We start from the raw sequence: 13,108 nt of genomic DNA on the forward strand, positions 1-13,108 counted from the left end.
AGGAACAGCACAGGGCGAAGAAACAGGGCCAACAACTATAAAAGTAAATTTGATCAATTGAAATTCCTCGCTCCCACCGCTTTCCCATAGCGGGAAACTGAGCCTCGGGGGATGCGCTTCGCGTATTTTAAGCCACGCTGGAAATCGATACAATTCGAAGCCTTCCGAAAGGATCTCTATCCTCAGGTGGGGGGGAGCCAGGGGGGGATTAGTTTGTGGTTAAATCAAATAGGAAACATACAACACGCGATGAGTTTTGTACGAGAAGAATTAATTTTTCAGGGTTATTGATTTTTTTTTGTGGCAGTTGAGTTTGGAATATGTACTGAACGTTAATCCATAACATATAATATTAACAAAATATATATGTATAAGAATGGACCATCTGTTGGACTCATTTTTGAAATATTTTTCAATTCATATCAACAGTCATTGGATTGAAGTATTAGGTGTACCGGTAAGTTTCTTCGGTTTTACAACAGATAGCGTAACTTGATTATTATTCCAGTGAATCAAATTTCCAGACATTCGTTGGAAAGCTAACAGTTCGGCTAAAAAGTTTTTAAGATAACCCAGTAGAACATTTTTTTTGCAAAATTAAATTTTATTATTCAACATAATTGCCTTCGAGGGCGATACAGAGATTATAGCGATCTTGCAACTTTTCGATACCATTTTTATAATATTCTTTCGGTTTTTCCGAAATAGACCTCAGTTTCGGAAATCACTTCATCATCGGTCTTAAATTTCTTGCCAGCGAGCATTCTCTTCAGGTCTGCGAACAGAAAATAGTAACTAGCTCTGTAACTAGCGAACCAATCGACCGATTGCTGTCAAATTTTGACATGTATCCATTGGAAGATGGTGCTTTGTGATAGACAAGTAGATTTTTGCAAGAGGCACCATCCCGGCGTCAACCTTATGAACTTTTCAGCCGAGCTGTTACTGTCATTGCGCGTCTTTTTTAGTATATGTCTAAAAGTTGAAGCGTAAACAATATAGTTTTTTACCATATAGTCGAATTAATATAATATAGTCGAATTTCGTACCAACGAGAGTGTTTATGCGGGTTGTGTTACTTCATTAATTCAATATGAAGAAAAAAGCTGCGGAAAGTCATCGCATTTTGGTGAAGGTTTATGGTGACCATGCTCCAACTGAGCGAACGTATCAAAAGTTGGTTTGCACGGTTTAAAAGTGGTAATTTTGACTTGGAAGACGAAGAACGCAAAAAAAAGTTTGAAGATAAAGAATTGGAGGCTTTACTCGATCAAGATCCGTCACAAACGCAACAAGAACTTGCAAATACACTTAGAGTAGCTCGGCGAACCATATCCGATCGTTTAAAAGCAATGGGAATGGTCCATATGGTAGGACATTGAGTGCACTATGAATTGAAGCCACGAGACGTCGAACGGCGTTTTTTCACGTGCGAACAACTGCTCCAACGGCATAAAAGAAAGTTTTTTTTACATTGAATCGTTACTGGTGATGAAAAATGGGCAACGTATGGATACGCCTGCCATGCATCAACATCGGCGGCCGCGCGGAATATTCACGTCCAGAAGGTTATGCTGTCTATTTGGTGCGACCAACTGGGTGTGGTGTATTATGAGCTGCCAAAACCAAATGAAACCATTACGAGGGACCTCTACCGACGACAATTGATGCGTTTGAGCCGTGCACTGATAGAAAAACGGCCACAATATGATCAAAGACACGATAAAGTTATTTTGCAGCACGGCAATGCTCGGCAATTCTCGAGCAAGATTTTTCAACCACTTGCAAATAACATGTTTCTCCGTTAAATGGAATAAATGTTTGATACAGAAAATATGATAGAATGAAGACAGCACTAAATCGAACAATTATTTTCTCGAGTTTTGCTCTTATCAACACATTCGGCGATCCATTTTTATTTATATAGATAGAAGACGATATAGAAGTGCGTTTTATCACATTAGATTTCATTTCCACTTTGCGAACGAAGATCAATTCCGTTACCGTAAACATCAAATGGACTAACAACGCTTATCAATATGTAATTGTAGAACTCATGCGAATTAAATTTTTCGAATTTCCCCATTATCCGTCAGAGTTTTCCGAAAATCTTCAATTGTCATGTTTGGTTGAAATATGTACATTATTTTTATGGGACCCCCCTCCTCTCCAGAAGAGGAAGGGGTGTCATACCATCATTGAAACATTTTTCATACCCAAAAACCCTCACATCCCAAATTAGGCTCCATTTGCTTGATTGGTTCTCGAGTTATGCAGAAACTTGTGTTTTATTTCTATTATTATTTCTATTCTTTATGTAAAAAAACCTCATATATATTGAGGAGGCGATCTGGCGTAGTGGTAACATCCATGCCTCTCACGCTCAAGGTCACGAGTTCAATTCTCACTCCCGACATTCTTCCAAAAATGGAAATAGAGTGACGAACCAGCCAAATGAGTTGAAAGTCACTATAATACAGATAAAAAAAAAAAAAAAAACCTCATATATATATATATATATATATATATATATATATATATATATATATATATATATATATATATATATATATATATATATATATATATATATATATATATATATATATATATATATATATATATATATATATATATATATATATATATATATATATATATATATATATATATATATATATATATATATATATATATATATATATTGATATATTGATTGCCAACCCGATATAGTGGTTCTCACATTTTCGTGAAAAGTGGTAGTGGTTATCGCAAAACATTAGACCCGTTTTTTTAATTTTTTCAGTAGGGTGACCATTTCCATTTTAGAGTGGTCCGAAAAAAACAACTTCTTCCTCTTTTTTCCCAAAAATGACTTTTTCAATAATCAGAACTTTTGAACTTTTGAGCTAGTAGACCGGTTCAGATGTTCGACATATCAAATTACAGCCGATTCCTGCAAAACTGCGAAAAGTTTGAATTCTGTTCTCGTTATTATTGATTATATTCTTTTTTTATTGTTTTCATAGTCTCGGGACCAAGGGCGCTATATTTTTTTATATTTTTTTTCCGAAAAACTGAGGATTTATCACATAACATATGTAGAAACCAAAAAGGCGTTTTTTTCGTTTTTGAGTTATGATTTTTCAAAGTTAAGTTTTTTTTTCCTCTTTTTTCCAACACGAAAATTCATAACTGTTGATCTACTGGACCGATTTAGATGATCGACACATAAAATTAAAGCCAATTAACCAGTCTTTTTCGAACTATATTAGACTTGCGAAAAAAAAATGATTTTGATTTCGTAATTATTCATTGTATTGGTTTTTTATAGTTTACATGGCTTCGGGACCAAGGATGCTGTATTTTTTAAATTTTTTCTTGAAAGCTGAGGTTTTTTTACATAACATATCCAAAAATCAGAGATGTGTTATTTTTCGTTTTTAAGTTATTATTTTTCAAAGGTAAAATGTTTTCAGTCATATTTCTATGCGACTAGAAATCATTTAATTGGCAAATGTGTCATTTTTTCAAAAAAGACTGGCTAATTGGCTTGAATTTAATATATCGATCATCTGAATCGGTCCAGTAGTTCAAAAGTAATAAATTTTTGGACAAAGTCATTTTTGGAAAAAAAATGATTTTATACCATCGGTTAACTTTGAAAAATCATAACCTAAAAACGAAAACAAACACCTCTTTGTTTTCGACATATGTTAAGTGAAAAATCCTCAGCTTTTCAGAAAAAATAGCGCCCTTGATCCCGAGACTATGAAAACAATAAAAAATGAATACAATCAATAATAACAAAACAAAATTCGAATCTTCTGCAGTATTTTTTTCAAAAAAGACAAGGTAATTGGCTTTAATTTGATATGTCGATCATCTGAATCGGTCTAGTAGTTCAAAAGTTATGATTTTTTGAAAAAAGTCATTTTGGGGAAAAAAAAGTGGAAAAAGTTGATCTTTCGGACAACCCTGAAATGGAAATGGTTACCCTACTGAAATCATTAAAAAATACGGGTTTAATGTTTTGCGATAAAGAACAAAACTATCACGTTTTCTTACTAAGCGCACATTCATGGGTCCAATCGCAGAACTCTTCATTGATTGATCTTCTAATCTACCCTTTAAAATTATTTTTTACTATAAAATTCAGTACTTCTACCAAAACTCGACATTATAATATTAGATTATTTTCAAACACAATTCTCGTACAAGATTTTTCATCCACTTGCAAATAACATGTTTCTCCGTTACATGGAATAAATGTTTGATACATAAAATATTATAAAATGAAGACAGGCCTAAATCGGACGATTCCTTCCTCGAATTTTACCCTTACCCTTTTGCTTCATTAGTTCTCGAATTATGCAGAAATTTGTATTTCAATTGTATGCCCCCATAGAGATAGGGGAAGGAAAGTCGTGACGAATTTGGTTCCGTTTACTTGCAGTTATGTGAACAATTAATTTCAATTTATTACAAAGTCAACAGGCTGAACATAGGTGCCCTAATGCTTTCAATTAAATCTACTTTATATTCTATTACTACCAACTAATTTAACAATCATTAAAGTCCTACTACTATTAACATTGAGGAAGAGTGATACTGAACAATTTTTTGAGGGATGAACGCGAAATATGATAGTCGAAATTAGTGCTATGAAGGTTAAACATACGGCATATACTATATAAAGGTTCGTTATATGCATAATCTGTTCGTGTTGTGGGGAGATACAGAAAGTTTTGGGTACGCAAATTCCGGCGATTAATGTTGAAATTAATCATCCGGAGGAGCTCAGGACAATCAGTATTGGATGTAATTAAATCCGATATGAATAGCGCTTTTGGACATTCCTTCTTGAGATCAGTAAGTCTAGCTCAATCAGCTTGCAGTGATCCTCGTAGCTGGGGAGATTCGAAGGATCATTCCACGGAAGATTACGTCGAGCGAAACGAATTAATATTCGCTGAACTGACTCCACTCGTTGAATCCCAAGTTATGTAGAATTTTTCGTTTCATTTCTATGGCAGCCCCGTCTTAGAGATGGGGGAGGGGTCTCGAGCAACCATAGAAACATTTATTGCCCCCTTAAACCTTCACATGCCAAATTTGGTTCCATTTGCTTAATAAGTTCTTGAGTTATGCAGAAATTTGTGTTTCATTTGTATTTGTGTGTACAAATGTGACTACTTCCATTATCGTATATCTGACTATTTTCATTCTATACAATACATATATATATATATATATATATATATATATATATATATATATATATATATATATATATATATATATATATATATATATATATATATGGGAGCTAGGATTGATGCTGATATTGTGCAAACGCTCTTAATGCGGAAAGGGCAGCAAAGACATTACCAGAGCTCAACGTGTTAAATTACATAGAAAAAAGATCAAATTTCAATTTTACATACATTACGCTATGATGAGCTCTTCTTTTTCTTTTTCCCTACACTGTATACAATACCGTCGAGTGTCTCATCTACCTTTGAGTGATTATTGTCGCTTAAATTGTTCAACTCGAACATAAAATCGTAGCCCTGTAGCTGATTAATTTCTGAGCATTGAATTATTAATAATATGCATTTTTGCACTACACTTTCGCAAGCAAGCGTATTTTCTCCAAAAAAATAAACATGAATTTTTAACAGTAATTCATTAACGCACACAGAACATAATAAAATGGGCATTCATAAATGGACGTATTTTATGACATTCTCCGCACCGGCAGCAAACCTTCGATGTGCCAAGTATAAATACAATCATTTTTTTTTTCATTCTGCAGTCATCCATTGAAAATCCGTAAAATGCGCGGCAGACAGTTCCATGCATCAAGCTTTATAGTTGTTCTCATATTTCATGTATTTTTGATCATATTGTCGAACATAAATAACGTGACATGAGTATGTACTGCAGTGAAAAGTGCAACATCGGAGGACGCACTGTTTGTTGTTTGGAATTCGGAAAAAAACAATATAAACATTTAACATTTCGGTCACATAGAAATAATAACAAACAACACACTAGATGAAACATTCCCCAGAGAATTGATCAATGCATTTCATAATACAATACTTGAAATTTTATTTGTGCTTTTTATCATAATTCCCGCACAGTGCATAAAAATCCCCCCGGGGAAAGTCGCATGGAAAATAACACCAGTTCATTTGCATAATTTATCAGAAGATTCTTCATCATTATTTTTCCCTGAACAAATGAAAATTTGATTCGATACGCTTGAATGCATAACGTCTGATGGCCCCAACCAAATTGGGGTGTGGTAGGTGTCTACACCGTTCACAATTGATCCCATTTCAGATACCAATCGGTTGATTTTGCAAAGGGGCGGTGTTGAGAATTAATTTATTTTTTTATAATGTATTTTTATGCAGCGGAATGCGGCACAGAATCAATGCACTGAATGTTTGTTTTCTTTTAAATATGAATAAGTCTGCTGTGCGTCTTTTTGACAGCTTGACAACACGTTTAAATCGTGCCAACCAGCAAATAATGATACAACATATTTTGAGTGAAATATCTCTTCTAAAGTGCTCATATCGCAGCGGTTAGCCACCGCACGGCGTAACCACTTTTCGACGTGTTGTTGTTTTCGTTAACCAGGAACAAAATAAAATGGTTGATTATCTGGTTTTAATTTCGAGTAAACAGCTCGGCTTGGTGGTGCGACAATCGCCTCCGCCCGGCGGCGCGATACGTGCTGACCAACGGATAAATTCCCCAAACTTCCGGAAATTACAAGTCGCTCCACTCCGTTCCCAGATTCCAACAATTGGGCACCCAGTTGATGTGGAGGGTGGCATACCATAATTTATCATCTCTATCGCCGGAGTCATCCTCATCATCGTCATGGTCATCCCAACCATTGATGGCTCTTGGTCAACAGGATATGCCATGCATGGTGGGCTGGCCAACATGGACGTTGGCAAAATTGATACCTCCACTACAACCGACCAAAAACGGTTTGCATCACTGCGCATTCTGGTCTCTTACCACTTCCTCAAAGTTGTGAACCGGATACTGCACTGTGAACGGCTTTTTTGTGCATAAATTATTTTGCGGTTACTGTCATAATTGTGACCCATCAATTTCAGCAGATTATTCCCACAAACGTGATGGAGGTTGGTCAGAGCGCATGTTTTACGTATGTTCGCCTATACTTGAGCGCCTGTATGTGGGTCTGTAAGTGGATGGAAATCCACAGTTTGACAGGACCGCTGTAATTAAGTAAGCAGGCGAACGTATGCGCTTCAGCCAACTTAATCGGAACGCGGCTTCACACTCATGAGCTTAACGTGTCTGCATTTACGTGGTTGGGGATGAGGTGCAACCGCATTTTTTATATTTCAATTTGTTCTGATTTTTGAATGCGTTGTTCACTCGAGACAACAGACATTTTTAAAGTCGTGGAGAGCCTGCGATGTTTACATTTATATACATTGTAATTGAAACGAGTATACATTTCAGTTTCTGGTAATCTGCAACACTTCATTTGATTTCAAAATTTCTCTGAAAAATAAATATTGAGAGTGTAAGATCAATCAATGAACAGTTCTGCGATTGGACCCATGAACTTGCTCATAGTAAGAAAACGTGGATGTTTGATAGTATTGATAACACAAATTTTGGGCGGGACGAAGTTTGCCGGGTCAGCTAGTATAAAATACAAGCCATACATACACAACACCATACAAACGAAACACAAACTTCTGCATAACTCGAGAACTGATCAAGCACAATTTGGGATGTGAGGGTTTTCGGGTATGAGAAAACGGAGAGAATGGAGAGGGGCTCCCATAAAAATATTACACATATTTCAACCAAAAATATTCCAACCAAACATGATAATTGAAAATTTTCGGAAAACTGAAGGAAAAAGGGGAATTTCGGAAAATTAAATTCCCATATGTTCTACAATTACATAGTGACAAGTGTTGCTAGTCCATTTGATGTTTGCGCTAGCGAAATTGATCTTTGTTCGAAACTTGTAATGGATTTTAATGTGATGAAACGCACTCCTATATCTTCTTCTACCAATAAAAAAGTACCGCCGAATGTGCTTATAAGAGCAGAACTCGAGGAAGGAATTGTCCGATTTAGGCCTGTCTTTATTCTATCATATTTTCTGTATAAAACATTTATTCCATGTAACGGAGAAACATGTCATTTGCAAGTGGTTGAAAAATCTGCACGAGAATTGTGTCTGAAAATAATCTGATATTATAATGATGAGTTTTGTTAGAAATACTAGTAATTTTATAGTTAAAGGTAAATTCAACGGGGTCAATTAGAAGATCAATCAATGAACAGTTCTGCGATTGGACCCATGAACTTGCTCATAATAAGAAAACGTGAATGTTTGAAGTTATTGATAACAAAAAACAAATTTTGGGCGGGACGAAGTTTGCCGGGTCAGCTAGTATAAATATAAAGGCAAATGTAATCTCGGTTATAAATGCTGTCGGGACTATTTTAAGCTTCTCAGTGAAAGAAATACTTTACAATAACAACAAAATCTTGTCCAACAATAAATATACCATTGATTGTAGTGTACTATCAATCAAATTCCGTTTAAAATTGCTTTCTGTAACACATCTATTTTCTTGTTTGTCTGTCACACTAAAACGTATAATTTTTAATCATAAATTGTTACCTATATCGAATTCGAAAAATGTCGCTCTTGTGACCATTCTCTGATAAGAAACTGACATCACTAACCGGAATGATTTCTCAATTTTCTCAACCTATCAATAATTTCCATACCCCAACATTCGTAAAATGGTTATTTGCTTCGTATGTAACACTAATATTAGTTTCTTTCGCACTTTGATTGCGTGTGATTGATTACATCATCACATCGAATCGTATCGACAACCAAACTTGTACTGTAGAAATAGAAACGTTTGCTTCTTTCAAGTGCAATTGCGCTATTTATGCTTAACAGCAGAGTGCAATTACAGATATGGTTATGTTTCTGCTGTAATTAACAAATGGCGCGTACACGCGCTTGTGTTGTGATTTATTCGATTAACTTTTTTCATTCGGTCTATATCATACATTACACTCCATAGCAGTCCAGATTCTGTTTCATTATTTTTTGTTCGAAATTTCATTGTATTCTATTCTTGAAAATAAATTAGATAGAATACTTTTTTTTAGAATGACTAAAAAAGACACTTAACACTTTATCTACCGCCATTCACTAGGTACCGGCTAATTTTTAATTACATATCGTATTACGCTTATTCCTTTTGTTCCAAAGGAATGTAAAATTATTTAACCTATACTTAACCCTTTCCCGTACAACATCGAGTCTCACTGGTGGGTACTTGATTAACATAGGGCGCTAGAGCGCTCAGCAGGCTAGTGAAATCACTTGATGTGTGACGTACTAAATAATAAGGGAAAGGGTTAAACTATGAATCGAAAATCGAAAAATCCAAGGGCAGGCACTGTAGAGTCACGAATTTCGGACGTATTTACGTACTCTGAACAAATAAAAGAAATAATATTTTTACTATCCGTTATTTCATTATTTGTTATTCACCTTTAAATATTACAACAAGAACTAAGAGAGAAAAATACTCAATATTAGAACAGTTACAAGTTACAAAAATATGGGGGTTGAAATGAAAATAGAAACACTGATCGTGTAAGAAATAAAAAGATTTCATAATGAAGCTTACAATTAGTTGATTTTACTACGCATCTATCGCAAAAAATAAAAATATATATTCTTTACAGTGAACTAAACTTGAACGGAAATGACGAGTCCAGTTCGTCAAAAATTTTCCTGAACAAACTGACATTGACGAGCTGGACTCGCCAGAAATTATTGAGGTTTGATGCTTTTCATGAGAGCAGTATCTGTAAGTCATATCGATCTATTGCTTTGATATACTTGTGTGCATGCTTTTAGAAAAATATAAAAATAAAAATAAATTAGAGCAGTGCTGACTGAAAATGAGGGGTTGGTTCAAGGGGTTGGAATGCCAAACATTATCCGGATGAGGAATAAACAAAGAAGCGGCTCGATCAAAATTCCCCCGTTGCGACATTTGTTGAATTTATGGTTTGCTATCGTGCAGAAAGGACATGAAACAACTTCAGAATGCATTCTCAGAATAAGCACAAAGAAAACTGCACAGTGTTGAGCTTGTATTGGCGTGCGGAAGTAAAACAGAAGAGAAATGTGAAATTAACCATCAACTTAAACTTCACCTTGGCATGGATTTCAATTCTAGTCTCGGTCCAGCCAGCGAACAGGCTTAATAAACAACATTAAAACTTTCCAATTCTCTCGTATCTACTGCAAGTGTAGATGTTTTAATTGTTTGGGTGTGCATATATGTATTTGTAAGTTTTTGTGTCGATGAAAATCGATTATTTCAACGAGCGATTTCGGGGTGCGGTTTATGCTTCATATGCAATCTGAAACTCGCTATATGCAGATAATTAAAATTCGTCCGAGAGTAATCCATTGCGTGGAAAAATCTATCTTTCTGTTTGAACACATAGAACATTGCTCTTTATATCTTCACAGTGTCACAATACATGAAGTTTTCAATTTAGCCTTTCCCCAACCATTGGTTACAGTTTTAGTTTATACAAAGTACCGTTATCTATTATTCATGGGAGCACCGTTTTGATTCGTGAACAAGTTCAACAGGCATTAAATCTCGTTTAGAAAAAAATGTAAACTGATACATTGTTGTATCAGGTATAAGATTAGTATACTTCCTTGCTGTATTGGCTGAGAGCAGACAAACGATTACAAAGGGTTAATATTTGTACTCGTCGAAATCATTATCCGAGAATCCTGCCTTCGCTTACATTGTCCTTTGTACCTTCTAATTCTACTGCCGTTTGATGGTTCCATCACAATGCGTACAGTGATTCATCTGAACAATAGTTTTCCATAGATTCAGTAAACAATTATCATCTTTACGATTGAGAGCTTCTATCGGTGTAGATTGTATTTTAAGTGTCGCGACTAAATCCATTCTGACATCTTGAAGCAGTGCCTCCAATCTCTCCAATCTCGCATCATTCGCAACAGGATGTAGCAGAATGCAGAACGATTTTTTGAAACTCGACAAGCCGTTTCCCAAGCCGACAAGCCAATGAAGAGAGAACCATCTATTCCAATGAAATCTAAAACTTCGACGAAAAAGGCGGATTTCAATATGCTTAGCTGATATGATTCTCCAACTTAAATTTCCTTCTTCCGGCACATCCAATTTGAACAATTGGTAACCATAGTCACACCCAAACCGATAACTTTCTGGTGTAATGCAATTCAAGAACTATGCAAGTTCAACACACAGCAGTGTGTAACATCCCTCATTAGTAAAAGCTCTCGTTTCAAACTATTTACACGAAAATTTTATTCAGTCCACCCAATAACCTAACATATCATTCCTAGAATAAGCTCCACGGCTTCTTGTGCTGCTTGATGATCAGCGTCACGGGTACTGGCTTCTCAATGTACACCGGCTTGTGGACAATCACTGGAACTTTCTTTTCAACATGAACTTCGTACGGTTTCGGCACTTCGACGTATTCCTTCTGGATAACTGGAACCTTCACCTCCACTGGGTATGGAACGGGACGGTCAACGTGAACGGGCACCTTCTTCTCCACAATCACTGGGACTTTCTTCTCCACCACCACTGGGACTTTCTTCTCGACCTCCACTGGATAGGGAACCTTCACTTCGTATGGAACGTGCTTCTCGACCTCGACGGGATACGGAACCGGAACCTTTTTGGTGATGGTGTGGGTCAGAATTTTAACCTCCTTGTGATCGTGCTCGTGGTCCCAGATGCCACGTTTCTCCTTCTTGGAAGACTCGTCGACTGCCGCGCAGGAAGCGATGGCCAAAGCCATAGACAACACCACGAACGCCTGGTGAACGAAAAAATGGTTGAAAATTGCTAAGGCAATTCGCATGTCGAAATTTGATGCACGCTTACCTTCATGTTTGAAACGAATGCTTGCTGAACTGCGCTCCAGTGATTGACGGACTGAACCAAACCGGTGAGATGATCGCTAGTGAATGATGCCTTGCCGTTTTCTTTCGACCATTTTTATATCATCCGGCAGCAGTTTTCTGGTGCATTGAACCGAGTGAAATTGTAAATTTCGTAAGCTGCTACACGCTTTATTAGGAAAATGAATTTCGCTTACCGTGTGCGATGTGCATCAGCTCAAAAGTTTGGTTCGGGAAAATGCATCAACATACGAATCAGCCGTTTCTCACCAGGTGAAGGTCGGTGCGAATTCGACCGTAAAAGCGAACGAAAATTGTGCCCATAATTTACCACAATTATTTCGGTTGCTTCTGGCATACATGATTGCTGTTCATTCATTTCTGATCCACTGCAGTTATGTTGCGTTCGAGTGCAGCCACAATCTATTTTGGTATGTCTGAGAGGAAAACCCCGTTCGAAGATGTTTGACTGAAAGTTCGATATTCGATCGGATTCTTAGGATATCACTGAAATTCATTCAAATGAGGCTAGCGACCCAATTGTTTTTGGTAGGCTATTCGTTATGTTAGTTTGATGATCTTGCGTTAGAACAGCTGTGTAAGCTGTCAATAAAATGTTGTTGCAGACACGTTTTTGTTTCGGAACATCCGCTACCGATAGCGATGTATTTCGAATTTTGATCCATATACACCACTATATGGTGGTAAATCAATAGGATCCCAGGACGGAACACGTGTTCGCTGTCAAACGGGAATGCGGTGAGCATCAATGCATTGGATAAAATCGAAATATTTGCGCTATAGCTGCAGAGAGCTTCACTATGATAACATTCCGGTGGGAATAGTTTCCAAAACCCATTCAATTACTCCTGCGCACTTCCCGCTTTTCCGAGCCACCCTCCCTCTTGCGATGGCGCGTTGTATAATCACACAGCGCTGCATCACTTTACTCTGATTCGATAACGCTGCAGGACTAGGAATGCTCAATTGAACAACAATGAGTGAAAATAATTCCTCTGCATCGTGCCAGCAATGTCGATTATTTTTGTTATGTTCGGTTCAGGA

The 13,108-nt window shown here is 36.5% G+C and overlaps 2 protein-coding genes across 4 annotated transcripts in view; one reads left to right on the forward strand and one right to left on the reverse strand.

Annotated features, from left to right (window-relative positions):
- The window catches only part of LOC129777544 (nephrin-like), a 172,725-nt gene that overhangs the window by 79,231 nt on the left and 80,386 nt on the right, over positions 1-13,108 (forward strand). The window lies entirely within an intron of this gene.
- LOC129777545 (zinc finger protein 512B-like) lies at positions 11,414-12,122 on the reverse strand. The gene is made up of 2 exons (XM_055783869.1): positions 12,027-12,122; positions 11,414-11,958 (listed from the first exon to the last, which is right to left on the reverse strand). The coding sequence occupies exons 1-2, from the start codon at positions 12,030-12,032 to the stop codon at positions 11,473-11,475; spliced, it is 492 nt and encodes a 163-aa protein (XP_055639844.1). The 5' UTR covers positions 12,033-12,122; the 3' UTR covers positions 11,414-11,472.

The sequence above is a fragment of the Toxorhynchites rutilus genome, chromosome 3 (genome assembly GCF_029784135.1).
Source record: "Toxorhynchites rutilus septentrionalis strain SRP chromosome 3, ASM2978413v1, whole genome shotgun sequence".
Taxonomy (NCBI): domain Eukaryota; kingdom Metazoa; phylum Arthropoda; class Insecta; order Diptera; family Culicidae; genus Toxorhynchites; species Toxorhynchites rutilus.